At 46.7% G+C, this 18,124-nt stretch overlaps 1 protein-coding gene across 1 annotated transcript in view; it reads left to right on the top strand.

The window, feature by feature from the left end:
* GALNT2 (polypeptide N-acetylgalactosaminyltransferase 2) overlaps positions 1 to 18,124 on the top strand; it is a 630,213-nt gene that overhangs the window by 402,311 nt on the left and 209,778 nt on the right. Inside the window, exon 8 of the mRNA XM_069235012.1 lies at positions 6,119 to 6,206. Within this exon, the coding sequence (XP_069091113.1) occupies positions 6,119 to 6,206 (88 nt within the window). The remainder of the gene's footprint in view (positions 1 to 6,118; positions 6,207 to 18,124) is intronic.

The raw sequence follows: 18,124 nt of genomic DNA, 5'->3' as shown, positions 1-18,124 counted from the left end.
TTATCCAGATATCTAAATCGAAGGCAAAGGGGGCTTGCCTCAGGACAGATTTTACTGTTCTTTCTCATATCTGACCCATTAGGCCTATTAATTGCTAGAAGTGTTTGGGTATTGGCTAATTGATGTCCTTCTTGGGATTGCTCTAAGAGATGTCTCTCCCAATTCCGGTCCCTATCCAGCCAGGAGGTAATATGATGGAGCTGGGCCGCAAAGTAATACAACTCCATATCTAGGTCGTCTAAGCCACCCTTAGCCCACTCTCTCCTCAGGGTGGCTAAACTGACCTGGCATCTTTTACCCTGCCATAAAAGTTCCACCAATAGCATATCCAGCTCTCGGAACACTTCTTTTGGGATTTCAAAGTAGGAGCCCTGCATGATGTGGAGACATCTGGGTAAGATGACCATCTTCACAAGAGCTACTTTCCCCAACAGGGAAAGCCTAAGGGAGTTCCAGAAGCATATGGAAGATTTCAATCCAGTCATGACTCTCGACACATTATTAGCATAGAACAGGTCCTGGTCCTGCGTTATATACAGGCCTAAGTATTTGACTTTATCTAATGTCCATGGAAGTTCAGCTTTGGGGATAGTTTCGAGGGGTTTACTTGTCAGTAGTCCAAGCGGGAACAACGTGGACTTCTTCGTATTGACCTGTAGGCTAGACACGTCCCTAAATTCACCCTTGACATTTAGCATTATAGGAACCAATATATCTGGACGTCGGAGGTAAATCAGTGCATCATCTGTGTATAGGGAGACTATATGCTCCCTAAGACCCACTGAATACCCCATCCCTGTAGAACTTGGCGGGGTCTACATCCCAGGGGTTCCATTGCTATTGAAAATATTAAGGGAGACAGGGGACACCCTTGCCTGGTGCCTCTTTGTAATATGATCTCTTCTGAAACATAGCAGCCAGTATGGACCATAGCTCTGGGCTGAGTATTTAGTAATTTGACCCATTTGCATTTTTTCCAACACAGACCAGTCTATGTCCCAGTTGAGGGAGTCAAAGGCCTGTACAGTATCTAAAAAGGCTGAAGCATATTTGCCATGCCGGGGCTGCGGATCAAGCAGCATGTGCGAGAGGCGTCTTATATTACAGAGGGTGATTGTATGTGGGATAAACCCCAACTGATCCTCGTGTATAAGGGTTGGGACGTGTAGAAGCAGACGTGCTGCCAGTATACTGCTTAGAATATTAATGTTGATACTTAGCATTGGTATGGGTCGATAGGAACTGCATCCAACCGATCCTTGCCATGTTTAGGTATTACTGTAATTAGTGCCTCCTCATAGACTTGGGGAGACATCTAGTTTCATATGACTCCTCAAATACTTCCACTAGTCACTCTGCCAAGACTCCTGCGAATGCTTTATAAAACTCAGATGTCAGGCTGTCGCTGCCGGGGGCTTTGGGCGACTTTAGTTCTCTGATAGCCTCTAGTTCTCTGATGGCCTCTATGATTTCTGGTTTACTAACCGGGGCCCATAGGTGTTCGCGGTCCGCCCCTGTGACAGTTTTCAGAGGCAGGAAATGCAAGTATGCGTTCCTTGATGCCTCATCAGAGTCTGAATGGTATATATCCCCTTTGGTGTTCCAGAAAGACACTGTTAATGGCTTGTTGAGTATAAGCTTCTCAGCCCCCTCGGTCTTGTAATGACAGTATTGGGTTTGGGTGCTTTTTCTGCATGGATTAGATGGGCCAACATTCTCCCCGACGTATCTCCCTCCAGGTACCATCTTCTACTGGCGGCTGTTTTATTAGGTTTATCTAGTTGGAGACAAGTTTGTTCAATTTACGTTTCAGTTGCTCCCATTCCACCCTAAGTGCAGGGGCCTCGGAAGCCCAGACCCCAGTTTATCTAGTTCCCTTTCTCAATAGGATAATTCTCTTTCAAGCACTCTACACATGCCCATCAAGGTAACCAGGAAAACTCCCTGGAGGACTACCTTCATATCATCCCACTCAATTGCTCGACCTTCAGCAGTATGCCTATTCTCATTGAAATATTGTATTAATGTCTCTTGGACTGTTAGTGTTTCAGATTGTAATCGCCATAGGGGCACCTTAGAGGGCTGTCTCTTTAGTGTATAGGCAGCAAGAAGTGGTCAGAGAGCTACCTTACAAGATAATGCACATGTGTTATGGAATGGGCGGATGTCGCGGTAATACATAAGTAATCTAGGCGACTGTACATCATTGTTGGGGGGAATAGCATGAATAGGCACTCGTGTGCGGGTGATGTTGACACCACACATCTGTCACTCCAATTGTGTGTATGACCTGGTGAAGTGAGGCAGGCTTACGGGGTTTAATATTAGTTTTAGGGGGGATCTGTCCAAATTGCCGCTGAGCACGCAGTTAGTTTCCCGCCATAATTAGTTGAGGACGGAATCTGGGCTTCCCCTAAAAGTGAGCCCAAAAATTCTCCATCATCGGAATTTGGCCCATAAACATTAACAATGCATATAGGATGAGCATCTAATGATCCTTCCAGTATGACATAGCATGCCCACTCATCTAATAAGGATCTGCATGGTTTATAGGTGATTCCTGGTGCAACCCAGATGAGGGCTCCTCTCGCACATCCTGAATATGATGTGGCAAAAACATGGCATTGCCATCTTTTCTGCAAGTATTTAAGACAGTCTTCCTAGAGGGGTGTCTCTTGTAAGAGAGCTATAGCCACCCCATAGAGTGGCAGAAAGGCATAGATCCTACTTCGCTTATTGGGGTTATCAAGACCTTGCACGTTCCATGTCAAGATTTTATAACTAGTCCCTTTATTTCCCATGTGTAGTTAGGTAGCAGTGTGGCTTCCCACTCTTTGTTGGGTACACAGGAAGGAGGAGAGGGTGCAGATGTCTCCAGTGTGTACTCTCCCCTCAATGGATGCAATGCTGTACCATGCCTGGTAATAACAAAAGGAACCAACCTGCATCTGCTCTGAAAGAGCAGTATAAACCCTTATCAACCCTAAGATGAAAACCCCTTCCTGTCCCACAATCCCCCCACCCACAGGCAGTAGCCTTAGATCTCTTCCGGTTTGCCAGTTACCAAGAGGATCAAAAACCCCGACCCAAGTATCCCTCCCAAAATCTTTAACTGTAACTATGCAACAGAAAGTGTTATTAGAAAATCTGTCCAAGACCACTAGTGCCCGTTCATTATGAGCGCAAACAGAGCTCAGAAAGTCTAGGGAACACACCGGTCCTGAACTGTCCCTTTTTGAACATTTTAAGTCGTCTCCCTGCCGCCCTGGTATATATACCATACAGGAATCTGTGTCCATCATTGTTAAAGGGATAGATACCTAAAACAGAACATGAACGGACTACGGATGTCGACATCCGTTCGAAAGTAGAGCTAAATCAGAGTAAAATGAAACAAAATGTTGACAATAAACATAGAACCAGAAGGACAAACAGTAGAATTCAAGTAGGTGATTGGATTCACATCTGTGAACATATACATGTGTTGAGAGGTGTGTCTACGTTTAGAGATCCAGTCAAAGCCGAAGCAGTAAAAGGAAATGCAGTGAGAAGAAATGGACGAGTGGTGGAATTTCAGCGGAGTAGTTAAAGTTGACTTTAACCATTCTAATGTGGACAATATCAGTGTATATAGGAATTAGGAGCAAGAGAGTAAAGTGAAAGTGCAGACAGAGAATAATCTTTCCCTGTCTTCTTTGTATAAAAGTGGGCGCCACTGACCCAGTTTTCGTTGCAGTTCTAAGTACTGTTTGACCAAGGGAGGGAGTGTTCTGCAGAATACTCCGAGGACTGCTTACAACCAGAGCTGGGGTCTGGCTACCAGATTCCCACTTGGAGTCTTGCCTTGAAAGGAGGAAAAGCTGCTCCCCTGTCCCGAGGTGTCTGGACTCCACCCGCCTTGCGAGGGAAGGACCCTACCAACCATGCAGGCTTCGTGTGATTGTCCAGGGAGCACAGTCTCTTTGAGAAGTTCCAGTTAGGAACTGCAGTATTAAACGAAGTGACTGTGTTACTGCAACAACTAACTGTTCCCAAGATCCCACGAAGGCTATGCCACTTCAACAACAAACTGTGCCAGAGCAGACTGTGCCGCTGCAATGACAAACTGAGCTCGAGTGGGCTGTGCCATAGTGTTGTCACGCAGCCCTTTATTGTTGACATCTGAGGCCCAAATCCTCATCTCTACTGATCTTAGAAGCTACGCTGGAGCCTTTCATGTCTGCATACTCCGGGTGGCAGCCTCCGCTGGTGCCCGCTGCCCAGAGGGCAGGGCCACCTTCCGCCGGTGTACTTCCTGGAAGTGAACCAGATGTATGCTGTGGGTCCTCACTGGGAGCGCAACAAGGACTGACGAACTCGGCTGTATTGAGACAGTAGCACGTGTGAACTGAGCACAAGAACTAGTAGAAAGGAATAACCTCCATCTGTTATTGATGCCTGCCATAAAGAGCTCCAACCCGGGAGAAAGGGCGAGAGTGGAAAGGGGAGACTGGTCACTGAGTACAGTTGCTCCATGCCAGTGAAGTATTCGTATCTGTTGCTTGGCTAGTGTAGTATTGACTTTTTAGTGTATTTTAAAGTACTTTTTCTTCAATAAGGTGAATCACTGGGTTGGACAATCAAAACGTGTAGAGAGTTTGAAGAATAAACACTTTTGAAGAGTGTTTGTCAAACCGACTGGAAATCCTAAGCTCTCAACTGGACTGGTCTAGGTTAACACCATCAAAGGGTGGCCATGTCAACAGTATTAAACATATTTTCAGCTCATATTTATAAACCATCCGTCTTCAGTATCTTAAAACACGCATTGTGGAAGTCTTCAATTGTTATCAGTAATGTCAATTGATGTTAGATGTTCAGCACTATGTAAATGGTAAAGTAACAGTTTCCAACTCCACAAACCTAACCTAACCCCATACATGGTGATCTATTCTATGCTTCTTCAGGCACCATCTTCAGATCTATTTCTATAATTTCCAAATCGAGAGGCACTTTTTTTTATAGAGTGTTCTTGGCTTGACAATACATATCTCATAAATGCAAGGTGTAGAAAACCTGAAAGGTTTCAAATTCAGCTGAAATTGTGAGACTTAAGATTTTTAGTGAAGGCATGACTCCAAGACTATAGCACCAGATGTTTGTTTCATGTCCCATTCCCAAAACTGATTCTTTTCCAAAATTCCATTTACACCCTGATCTGTGTCAACTTCCCGTTCTAATTGAGTATTCCCATTACCAATCTCTTTAATGTTTTGGGATGACAAGAGTCTCGTTTGATTGTTTCCTCTTTTTAGCATACCCCATCCCAGTGATGCATAATCATGGTCATAGTTGCAATTTTCTCGCAATACTAGAAAAGCAACCATTTACCGAATTTAGAGACAATATTCCCCTCTGAATAAAGTCCTGTAAGAGGCCTTTTGGAGGAGGTTCCTTCTTCTCAGTGCGTATGTGAACTCTCTCAACTGAAAATGTAACCCTCCGAGACTAGTGGTAAAATGGTGGTTTGAAAAATCGTGCTTCAATCCAAGTCTCCTTTACCATGGATGGTGGGCCTACTTAATCTCTGGAGTGTTTGCAAACATCCGATGATTGTAATCCTGGGAGAAGAGTCAAGTGAACAGGAGCCTATGTCACAGAGACCATGATGCTATTTTCATATGCATAGAAATTACTCTGGCATTTTGTGGATCATTCTTCGTTTTCAACTCTTATCTAAGCTCCCTCGAAAGTGCCAAATGAATCCTGGATGCAATATGAAATAAAGAAAGCAGCATTTGAAATGCCATTCATTGATTTTATTTACAAAAGTGCTATTTACCCCCAAGTAATGTGTGCACTGTGAACAAGTGGGTGCCGATAACTGTGTTTGGATTGTGGGTAGTTGCACACCCTTAGAGGAATAACGTACTATAGGCATAACAGAACACATGTTGAGAAGTGTGAATTCTAGATTTAATCCAATGCTAAGATTGTGTGCCACACACTAATTACAGTTAGTGTCTATTGTGAGTGATGCATTTATCCTGCAGACTAGACAGTGCTAACTGTGCTTTCCACCTCTATTCTTTTATCTTAAAATCTTAATGCCCCTATTATTTTCTAATTTTTACTTTAGGACAGGACCAGAGTTGTGTCTCCTATAATAGATGTAATTAACATGGACAACTTTCAGTACGTGGGAGCTTCAGCTGATTTAAAGGGTGGTATGTACTTGTACTAGAACATTGTTTGCATCGCATAGAAAGTACAATAAATATGAGAAAACATCCAAGGCCAAATTCTTGTATTTTATAGCTTTGTACTTATATTTCCATATTTGGAGAATATATTGATGCATTTACATATATTTTCTTTAAGTACCACTCGTTTGCTTTATCTGTCTAGAAATTTGTTCGTGATGTGTGTTGTGTTAGATTTTCTTTCACTAATATTTATTGAATTTTGTTTAGTGTCAAAATATTGTGTGTATAAATATATAATTTTGTTGCAGTCCTTAGCTGCACAGGGAGTAGAAAATTGTGATCATTGCCTTGCCATCATTTTTTTGTAAAGCCGTTACGGAGACATTTAAATTAGCCACCTAGTGTTTCTATCTTCCGTCGTGTTTTTTTTTTTAATTTGCATAGCCATGGTCATGAAGAACCACATGAGGAACGCATATGAACAATTTTACATTGCTTGCAGGGTTATCAACTTCTGCTCTTTCAATGATATGTTACTTAATTGAACGATGCATTATCAGTTCAAAAAAGTCTGCCTGAGTGAGCTGTAGAATGGGACCTAGTAAATCATTATACGTAGAATCAGTTGGAAGCAGATACACATGCTATGCACACTCCTGTCATCTAGTGTTGGGCCCGGACTCCGCAATTTGTTTTTCTCAAGAAAATCTTTTATGGTCGACGTCATGCATTGTGTCTCCTCCTCCTTGAGGTATTGCGCATGTTTAACGGTTCCTTTGTTAGATTATTTTTTTCAGCCATTGGGCTCAGACTGACTGTGTTGGAGCGCTGTAGTTTTCTACACCCACATGGCCTGCAGACGACTGACGAATCCAGCAGATTGAAGATCGATGACTGAGAAAAAAATAAAGCTCCTGCAAACGTTGGAACTGTGTAAACATCGAGCGAAAGCAATCGTCTTCCACATTGTCACCTTCCACACCAATCGAGAAGTTCTTCTCCGGGTAATGGTGGCTAAAAAAGACAATTTGTTCAGGAGGTGACCACGGTACAGGCGAAATACACATATTCAGACACCCACAAGGTCTGTAATCGGTGTCTGTTGCCGAAGCACAGAAAGCAGGACTGCACCATGTGCAACCTGTTTAAAAACAAGAAGACCCTGAGAAGCAAACTAGATTGAAGCCTAGCTCATAATATGGAAATGGCAACGGAGATGGAGTTCTCCCAATAAAAAGAACACAACGAGGCTGAGCTGAACACCAAGGTAATGGAGAGGGGTATGTTATCACCAACACACACTACGATGGATCTAGCGAGGCAGAAGAGTCTGACGTGCAATGGAACTAGTGAGGGAGGAGAGTCTGACGTGCAAGTCAAAGCAATGACACACCAGACTCCAGAACCAGGGTCGAGGCCCAGGATGAAGGCCACTCCAAGGGCTGTCAGTACAATTGACCGACTTGTGCCAAAAAGATCACATTATAAACCTCTGATTCCACTCCACCGTGTGCTGCAGCCCTCAGGCTTTGGTCGACATGGGGAGCATGCCTTGGAGCAGAGACAGGACAAGAACATTCTCGATCCTGATTTGGCGACAAGTCCTGCAGGGAGGGATGGCACCAATACCAGATTGACATTGATTCCAAAACAGCCATCGGCATGGAGTCATGCATCGGCATCAACCAAACACCCACACCAGGCTTTGACTCCGGACAAAGCTTCAGATCTGAAAAAATGCTTGGCCTCGAGCCATTCGGAATCGAAAAGTGCATCGACCCCAGCAAAGCCTAGGCAGCACAGCCACTCTTGGACACTGAAGACGACCTTGGTGCCAACAACCCAAAAGGCAAAACCGCCTTCCTCTCCAATAACACCATTGCCAAAGAAACGGGCAAAACTCATCACAAGCTCGTAATGCAAGAGGAAGAAGGCAATGTATTTGAAGGCCTCCATAAAGTCATGAAAAAGGAAGGTCATCAGGTGGTATCCAAAAGACAAGCACAGGATTTGAACGTGCTACAGCCACAACCAGAAAAGGTATCTTCTGAGCAGAGGGCCACAAGCCCCATGCCATTGTCAACCATCATCACCACGCACAAGGTCGCCCTCACCTACCCAGGAAATGTTAGGAGGAGATAGCTCATAACATGAGGCTGATTACTATGACTCACAGGCAGACACAGCACATAGTCCCGAGCCATGGGACGACTATGATGTGTTCCTCCCAGACACTGACAACAAAACACCAGTCCCAACTAAGGCATCTCCACCGGACAATACCTTTTTGTATCATAGTGTGATTCACTGGGCAGCCTAATATCACAAACTGCTAATGCACACCAGTGAGTAAGAAACAGACTTCGCAGTGAAAACATTTTCCAGGACAGAGCGAAAGGTCCACCGTCTAACAATGATAGGATCAATGCTTGAAGTCTCAAAAGACGTTTTTAAAGACCCAGTAAAATCATGGGTTCTTACGCCCAGGATTGAGAGAAAATACAGGCCCTCCTGTTTGGACCACTTATCATAAGAGGACACCCTGCTGCAGACTCCCTAGTAGTAACTACAGCACGTAAAAGAGCTGTTTCACAGAGTTCAAGGGAATCTCCACCTCCTGACAAGGAAAGCAGGTGCAGTGACTCTGCAGTGAAGAGAGTGGCCACAGTACATGCCAATCACTGTAGGATAGCAAACACTGTTTGCCTCCTACCCAGTATAATGGAGCAACATGGGAGGAAATGGAGGAACCATTGCAACATGTCCCAGACCGAAGAAAAAGAAAGGGGGAAGAGCTGGTTGCGGAAGTGAGACAAATCTGAAATGGAACAGTTAGGTGTCCACAGGATAGGGGAGACACACCTGCAAGAGGCATCAGTTCTTCAGTAATGTTTTGTCATCATGCATCGCTATGTATAAGCTGGAAGTTCAACAACTTATTTTGAACGTTCCGTTTGATGGTCAACATCTTTTTGGTCCTGAGTTTGACGCACAACTTGAAAAGATCAAAGAGGAAACAGAGACTGCCAAATCAGTGGTTGCTGTAATGGCGAGCACGCCTAAACATCAGCCTTTTTCAGAGGTACCAAGGCAGAGGGGCCTCAAAGAATAACACCCAGGAGACCCCAAGTTGCCAACAACAGCAACAACAACAGTACACCCAGCAATCTGGCTGTGGAGATTACAGAAGTAGTTTTAAGTCCAGAGGCAAAGGTAGAGGAACACCCACAAAGGGAGACTGTACCTCAAAACAGTGACTTCCCAATCATTCCCCCTGATCACACATCACCTGTTGGGGGAAGGCTACAACAGTTCCATCAGCTGTGGCCACAAGTGACATTCAGCCAATGGGTGTTAGACATTGTAAAACTGGGATATTGTCTCAAGCTCAAAACACAACCACCAGATATCCCACCAAAGAAACACACCCTCAGTCCTCATCATCTACACTTGCTGAAGGAAAAGGTAAAATCTTTATTACAAAAATGGACCATAGAACCTGTCCCATTCAGACTTCAAGGAAACAGAGGATACTACCTATACTTCTTAATCCCCCCAAGAAAAAGATGAAATGCTATGCCCCATACTAAGCTAAAGCCCAACTCATTACTACATCCTATCCCAACACTACCATATGGTGACACTACGGTATGTAATACTATTACTACAGGAAGGGGACTTCATGACAGCACCTATGGTATGTGGTAAGTGGCATAAAATGAGATTTACAATAAATGCGACTAAATCCCATCTACCACCGCCCTAGGTACATCCTTACCTCGGAGCCATACTCAGTTTGATCACAGCAAAACCCTATCCCAAATTCACTGTGAGTTCTCAACCTCCAGAACCAACTGGCTCTTTTTCAGCCACATTATTGCCTAATAGTCAAAATTATGATGCGCCTCCTACAGATTTTTGCATAGCAGTAGTACCACATGCAAGTCTACACATGAAACATACAAAAGTGCTTAGCATCACAATGGTCACATGCAGTGGGCAGCATGGAGGATCCTGTGTTGATTTTGCCCAAGGTCTATCAGGTACTATGCTGGTGGAACACACAAAACACACATAAGGGAAGAGACTTCAAAGACCTAATCCCGCAGGTGACAACCACAGCAGATTCATCACTCATGGGTTTGGGTGCTCACATGGAGGACATTACAGTACAGGGTTACTGGTCTGCAGAACAACAGACATTTCATATCAATGTGCTGGAACTATTAGCCATACAATTAGCTCTCAGAGCATCCCTACCCAACATAACAGGGAAGAATATACTTCAAATCGCTGGCAATATGACTGCATTGTATTGATATTGATGCCAACTTTGATTGAAAGTGTGCTCGGATCCTGCTAACCAGGCCCCAGCACCAGTGTTCCTCCCCAAAATCTGTACCTTTGTTTCCACAGTTGGCACACCCCTAGCACACAGTTAAGTCCCTTGTAAAAGGTACCCCTGGTACCAATGGCTCTGTGGCGAGGGAAGATCTCCAAGGACTGCAGCATGTATTATGACACCCTGGGGGACACCTCACCAAGCACATGCACACTGCCCTTACAGCTTGTGTGTGCTGGTGGGTAGAAAAAGGCAAAGTCAACGTGGCACCCCTTTCAGGGTGCCATGCCCACAAACCACTGCCTGTGGTATAGGTAAGTCACCACTCTAGAAGGTCGGACAGCCCTAGGGCAGGGTGCACTATACCACAGGTGAGGGCATAGCTACATGAGCAATATGCCCCTTCAGAGTCTGTGTCCATTCTTAGACATTGTAGCTGGAGTTCCTTGGAGCACTGTAACCCGAGGCTTGAGCCTTTGAGGCTCACTGCCAGGTGTTACAGTTCCTGCAGGGGGGAGGTGTGAAGCACCTCCATCCAGGACAGGCTTTGCTTCTGGTCACATAGAGCACAAAGGCTCTCACCCCATGTGGTCAGAAACTTGTCTGAAGGTGGCAGGCTGGCACAGAATGGTCAGTACTGCACTGGCTCCTGCTTCAAAGAACCTGCACAAAACAGCGACGCATCCTGCGGGACCAGCGACCTCTGCCAGGCTCCAGAGGACTGCCCTGCATTCAAAAGGACCAAGAACTCTTGTGGACAGCGGCCCTGTCCAAGAAGAAACAACACCCAAGGAATCCAGCACCACCCCGAATGCGCGAGTTCTGACCACTCTGCAACCGACTAGAGAGGATCCCTAGGCAATTCCAAGCAAGTCCTTACCTGTGCTGACCTCTCCTGTCCCCCACAATGACGCCTGCAGTATGAATCCATAGAGCCCCCCTCTCCCCTCCCCCCAACCCCCTCTCCTTGCCCCCAACTGCTAAAAACTCTGGACGAAGATACCTGTCGCCTAAAGGTCCACTGCACCCGCAGCCCACTGGCCTTGGGGAACCCGACCTCCGGTGCAGCGATGTTCAGCAGGCAGCCCTCTGACTTGTCCAGCATGTGGTTTTTCCGAACTGACCTCCTGGATCCCGCCTGCAGCATCCAAGTGACCCCTCTGTCCCCTCATAGAAAAGCATTGGGAGCCTGACGCTCTGTTTGCACCCTGCACCCTTACGGGTGTCGCTGATGGTCTTTGTTCGGTGCAGTGCTTGTGCCCCACTGCCCCCCGCCCCCACAACCCCCATACTACTCTAGACCCACCAGGTTTGCCCTCCAAAGACGCGGGTACTTACCTACTTCCAGATCTGAAACCGAGTGCCCCGAGTCTCCATTGGAGCCCATGTTAAATTTGCCTCAACTTTGACCTCTGCACCCGGCCAGCTCTGTGTTCCTGGTGGTGGGTGTTTGGGGTTACCTAGAACCCCGATCTGTGGACTTCCTAAAACCCAGAGACTAAAACTCTAAGTTTTGTACTAACCTGCAAATCAAACTAACTTTTCTTCCACCGGAAGGAACTGTTTCTGAAAATTGCACTGTCAAGTTTTAAAACAGATAATTGCCAATATTTTAAAAACTGTATAATTTATCGATTTCAAACAAAGTATTATTGATATATATGTGAAATACGAATCTATTGAAGTACTTACCTGCAACTTGAATCTTGTGGTTCTAGAAAAAAACAAAGAAAACATATTTTTGCTGTATAAAAACCATTGGTCTGGAGTTAAGTTATTGAGTGTGTGCTTCTTCTATTGTCTGTGTGTACAATAAATGCTTTACACTACTCTCTGATATGCCTAACTGCTCGACCACACCACCACAAAAGAGAGCATTAGTATTATCTACTTTAGCCTCTGGGGAACCCCTGGACTCTGTGTCAACACTATATCTCATTTTGATATAGGATGTACAGAGCCAGCTTCCTACAGTCAGGCACCCCAATGTGGCACAACTCAATCTTGCAATCTGGCTCTGGATAATTCGGGTTCCTACAATTACCTCTATAATGTATGGACACTCTAAAGGAAGCCAGGAGACCAACTACAAGATCATGTTATGCATTAAAATGGAAAGGTTTTGTTCATTATTGCACTGCAAGCAAGATAAACCCTTCCTCACCATCTGAATAGTTACTAATACGTTACTTGTTGCATCTTTAAAAGTCACCTTTGTCATACACATCAGTAAAACTGCATTTAACTGCGATTGCTGCACACCTACAGGAAATATCAGTCTCTTTTTTCGTATACCTGTCATTAAAGCATTCATGAAGGGACGTAAAAGTCATTGCACCAGGTACACCTCCTGTACCATTGTGTAACTCAAACATTGTATTAGAACTGTTAAGATCCACACTGTTAGACCTGACAGCCTTAGGGTGGTCACCCCTAACTTTTTGCTTGCCTCCCTCCACTTTTTGGACACTGTTTTTGCTGGCTTTTAGACTCTGCGCACTTTACCACTGCTAACCAGTGCTAAAGTGCATATGCTCTCTCCCTTAAAACCTGGTAACCTTGAATCATACCTGATTGGACTATTAATTTACTTATAAGTCCCTAGTAATGTGCACTCTATGTGCATAGGGCCGGTAGATTAAATGCTACTAGTGGGCCTGCAGCACTGGTTGTGCCACCCACTTAAGTAGCCCCTTTTCCTTGTCTCAGGCCTGCCATTGCAAGGCCTGTGTGTGCAGTTTCACTGTCACCTCAACTTGGCATTTAAAAGTACTTGCCAAGCCTAAACCTCCCCTTTCTCCACATATAAGTCACCTCTAATGCGTGCCGTAGGTAACCCCTAGAGCAGGGTGCTGTGTGGGTGAAAGGCAGGACATGTACCTGTGTAGTTTACATGTCCTGGTAGTGTAAAACTCCTAAATTCGTTTTTGCACTACTGTGAGGCCTGCTCCCTTCATAGGCTAACATTGGGGCTGCCCTCATACAGTATTGAAGTGGTAGCTGCTGATCTGAAAGGAGTAGGAAGGTCATATTTAGTATGGCCAGAATGGTAATATAAAATCCTGCTGACTGGTGAAGTTGGATTTAATATTACTATTCTAGAAATGCCACTTTTAGAAAGTGAGCATTTCTTTGCACTTAAATCTTTCTGTGCCTTACAATCCACGTCTGGCTGGGCTTAGTTGACAGCTCCTTGTGCATTCACTCAGGCACACCCCAGACACAGGGTACTCAGCCTCACTTGCATACATCTGCATTTTGAATGGGTCTTCCTGGGCTGGGAGGGTGGAGGGCCTGCTCTCACACAAAGGACTGCCACACCTCCTACTGGGACCCTGGCAGACAGGATCGAACTGAAAGGGGACCTGGTGCACTTCTTAGCCACTCTTTGGAGTCTCCCCCACTTCAAAGGCACATTTGGGTATAAAACAGGACCTCTGCCCTACCTCATTAGACACTTGCTGGAGAAGAAACCTGAACCAGAAACTACATCCTGCCAAGAAGAACTGCCTGGCTGCTCAAAGGACTCACCTGTCTGCTTTCTACAAAGGACTGCTGCCTTGCTGTTGGCCTGCTGCCTTGCTGAACTCTTGTCTGGCTGTGAAAGTGCTCTCCAAGGGCTTGGATAGAGCTTGCCTCCTGTTCCCTGAAGTCTCAGGACCAAAAAGACTTCTCTTTTTCACTTGGATGCTCCGTGCGCCGAAAAGTTCGACGCACAGCTTGTTCCGCAGCGAGAAAAACGCCGCACACCGACGCTGATCGACGCGACGCCTTCGGGACGACCGCAACTTCGACGCACGGCTTCGCAAGGACAACGCCGCCCGACCTCTAGATGAGAAATCGACGCAACGCCTGCCGTGAGATCGTAATTTCGACGTGCAGCCCCGCAGAACGAAGCGCAGCTGGAAAACAAGCAGGAAAATCCACGCCCAGACCCGGGACATCTGGTAATCCCCGCGATCCACAGAAAGAGACTGTCCGCGCGCCGGAAAACGACGCACGACTTCCCTGCGTGAAAAATAACGACGCAAGTCCGTGTGTGCTGGGGAGAAATCGACACACACACCCTTTTTCCACGTATCTCCTCTTCTGTGGCCCTCTGAGGAGATTTTCCACTCCAAACCAGGTACTTTGTGCTTGAAAGGGAAAAAATGACCAAAGCACCGCCAACAGGCTGGCGGTGCTTTTTTCCATACTCTGACCGCGCGGCGCACCGCCGGGGCCGGCGGTTTCCCGCCGTTTATGCCCCGGCGGGGATAATCCACCAGGGCAGTGCTGCAAGCAGCGCTGCCCTGGGGATTATGACCCCCTTACCGCCAGCCTGTTTCTGGCGGTAAGGGGTGTCCTGGGGGCCCCTGCACTGCCCATGCCACTGGCATGGGCAGTGCAGGGGCCCCCTAACAGGGCCCCGGCCAGCTTTTCACTGTCTGCATAGCAGACAGTGAAAAGCGCGACGGGTGCAACTGCACCCGTCGCACTGCCGCAACACCGCCGGTGTCATTAGGAGCCGGCTCCTGTGTTGCGGCCTCATTCCCGCTGGGCCCAAACTTGGTTTGCGCCCGCCGGCCCAGCGGGAATGTCGGAATGGGGGCCGCGTGAGTGCGGCCGCATTGGCGGCCGCATGGCGGTTTCCGCCTGGAATGACCCCCTATGTTATCTTTTTAAAGACTTAAGACACTTTATATCACTTTCCAGTGATATCTCTACCAATTCACATTGCAACTTTATTCGTTTTGACCTACAATTATCCTGATAAATATTATATATTTTTCTAAACACTGTGTGGTGTATTTTTGTGGTGCTATATTGTGGTATTGTATGATTTATTGCACAAATACTTTACACATTGCTTTCTAAGTTAAGCCTGACTGCTCATGCCAAGCTACCAGAGGGTGGGCACAGGATAATCTTTGATTGTGTGTGACTTACCCTGACTAGAGTGAGGGCTTTTGCTTGGACAGGGGGTAACCTGACTGCCAACCAAAAACCCCATTTCTAACATTGGTGATCAGCGGTGAGGATAGGACTTTTATTTGTGCAGTGGCATACAGTAGCTAAGTATTTCACTAACTACCCACAGTTGAAGGTCAACTTGATTTTTATCTCTTTTTGCAAATTCGTTTTTTTTCCTGACAATTTTCAAAAACTAAATCCTCACTCAACATGTCTCTGACTGAGTCTCAGATAGGAGACTTTGACCTAGTCCTGTTGGATACATATACGGTCAAACAACTAAAAGGATTCTGCAGGGCAATGAGGGTACCCACCCAAGGGGCCTCTATAAAGGAGGACTCTCAAGTGGCGCTGAGGGCCTGGGCAGAAGCCCATTTAGAAGAGGATGATGAGGAAGAGGAGACAGAAAATGGCCCCTCAGAGGATTTGTCATTATCTATGGATGGTGTTACCACTGCAATTGTGCCCCCTTCCAGACCAGGGAGCAGTGTCTCTGTGCAAAGCCTGACCGCAGAGGAAAGGAGAGAGGAAAGGGAGTTCCAATTGCAAATGGCAAAACTGAAAATTGAGGCTCAACAGGAGGAAAGAAGGGCAGAGAGAGAAGCCAAGCAAGCTGAGGCTGGAAGAGCAGCCAAACAGAGTGAAGCTGAAAGAGCTGAAGCTGCAGCTGAGAGAGCCTTGGCTGAAAAGAAACTGTTATTGGCTCATGAACTGAGTCTCAAGGAGCTGGATCTCAAGGCAAAGCAGTCTGAAGCCAGCAATAATGGTGGCAGCATACTGACTGGACCTGCTGGAGAAAAGAAGGTTCGTATACCCAAAAATGTGGTGCCCAGTTTTGTTTTGGGAGATGACATAGATAAATGGTTAGCTGCTTATGAAGTTGCACTAAGGGCTCATGAGGTTCCTGAAGGGCAATGGGGGGTAGCTATGTGGGATTATGTACCGCCATTGGGGAGGTACACACTTCTCACATTGGATCAACCTGATCAAAACACATACCCACTTCAGAAAGCCACTTTACTTGCCAAGTTCAGGGACAGCACCAAACAAACCACACAAACATGGGTAGATTTCTTTGACTTCTCCAATAAGGCACTGAATGGATGGGTGCGGGGCAACAAAGTAGATGATTATAAAGGTTTATATGACTTGATTCTGAGAGAGCATATGCTTAATACTACTTATACAGAGTTGCGCCAGCACTTAGTGGATAGTAAGCTGACTGATCCCAGGAAGCTTGCTGAGAAGGCGGACCTCTGGGTTAGCACCAGAGTGTCCAAGAAGGTACCTGGGGGGGACACCCACAAAGGTGGTCAGGGTTCCCAACAGAAGAAAGAGGGGGGAGATAAACTTACAGATAAGGAACTCTCCAAAGGCCCCCAAAAGAATTCCCAGGGAGGGGGTGGCAACCCTTCCTTTTCCAGATTTGGGAAAAAGCCAGGGACATATGATAGGTCAGGAAAATCCAACCCCAAATGCATAGAGTGTTACCAGTATGGTCACTATAAAGGCGACCCCCAGTGCTCCAAGAGAGCACCGTCCACTACCGGACAGACACCTGGGTTGACTAGTGTAGCGCTCGGGGGGAGATGGACCCAGATAGCTTTGGGGAACAGGTAGAGATTTCCCTAGTGTCCCTGGGAGAAGGAGAAATGGTGCCCAAAGCACACATGCCCCAAAATACTTCCAAGTACAGGCAGTGGGTCACCATTGATGGGCAGAAGGTGGAGGCTCTGCGTGACACAGGAGCCAGTATGACTACTATCAAGAGTCAGCTGGTGTCAACAGAGCAGATAGTCCCTAATACATTCCACCAGGTCATAGTCGCTGACAATCGTGAGAGTCACCTACTGGTGGCTCTGGTTCCCTTTGAGTGGGGGGGGGTCTCTGGTACTCTGAAAGTAGCTGTGAGTCCTGCCATGCCTGTAGATTGTCTGTTAGGCAATGATCTTGAGCATACTGCTTGGAAAGAAGTGGAGCTCAGGTCTCACCTGGAGATGTTAGGGTTACCCGAGTGGGTCTGCATGACCACACGGTCCATGGCTGACCGAGAGGGAAGTCAAGGGCGTCTGGAGCCTGGAACAATGGCCCAGAGAGCTGCCAAGAGGAGGGGCAAGGGGCCCGGGAAACCGGCCCCAGAAGTTCCCGCAGTGGCTGACGGGGCTCCTGAGGAGGAGGCTCCCGAGCCAACTGGGGAAGACATTGCCACCCTAGGTGACTTACCTGAGCTTGCTGGCTGGCAAGTTGAGGGTGGACCCACCAGGGAGGAATTCTGCAAGGCGCAGAAAGAATGTCCCACTCTGGAAGGTCTGAGGAAACAAGCCTCAGACCAGGCGGCAGGTGAAGCCTCTGGCGATCACCACATATATTGGGAGAATGATCTCCTCTACAGTGAGCCTAAGGTTCCGGCCTTTGGGGCAGCGCGTACGCTGGTGGTCCCCCAGTGTTACCGAACCTTCCCCTGGCAGGACATTTGGGGCAAGGCAAGACCTTTGACAGGCTTGTCACCCACTTTTATTGGCCCAGAATGAGGACAAACTCAGATAAGTTCTGCAGATCTTGTCCTACCTGCCAGGCCAGTGGTAAAGCAGGAAAAAGGGTTAAAACCCCCCTGATTCCACTTCCTGTCGTTGGCACCCCTTTT

The sequence above is a fragment of the Pleurodeles waltl genome, chromosome 5, assembly GCF_031143425.1.
Source record: "Pleurodeles waltl isolate 20211129_DDA chromosome 5, aPleWal1.hap1.20221129, whole genome shotgun sequence".
NCBI classification, from domain to species: Eukaryota; Metazoa; Chordata; class Amphibia; order Caudata; family Salamandridae; genus Pleurodeles; species Pleurodeles waltl.
The sequence above is the reverse complement of the archived record's forward strand: the minus strand, read 5'-3'. Positions and strand labels throughout refer to the sequence as shown.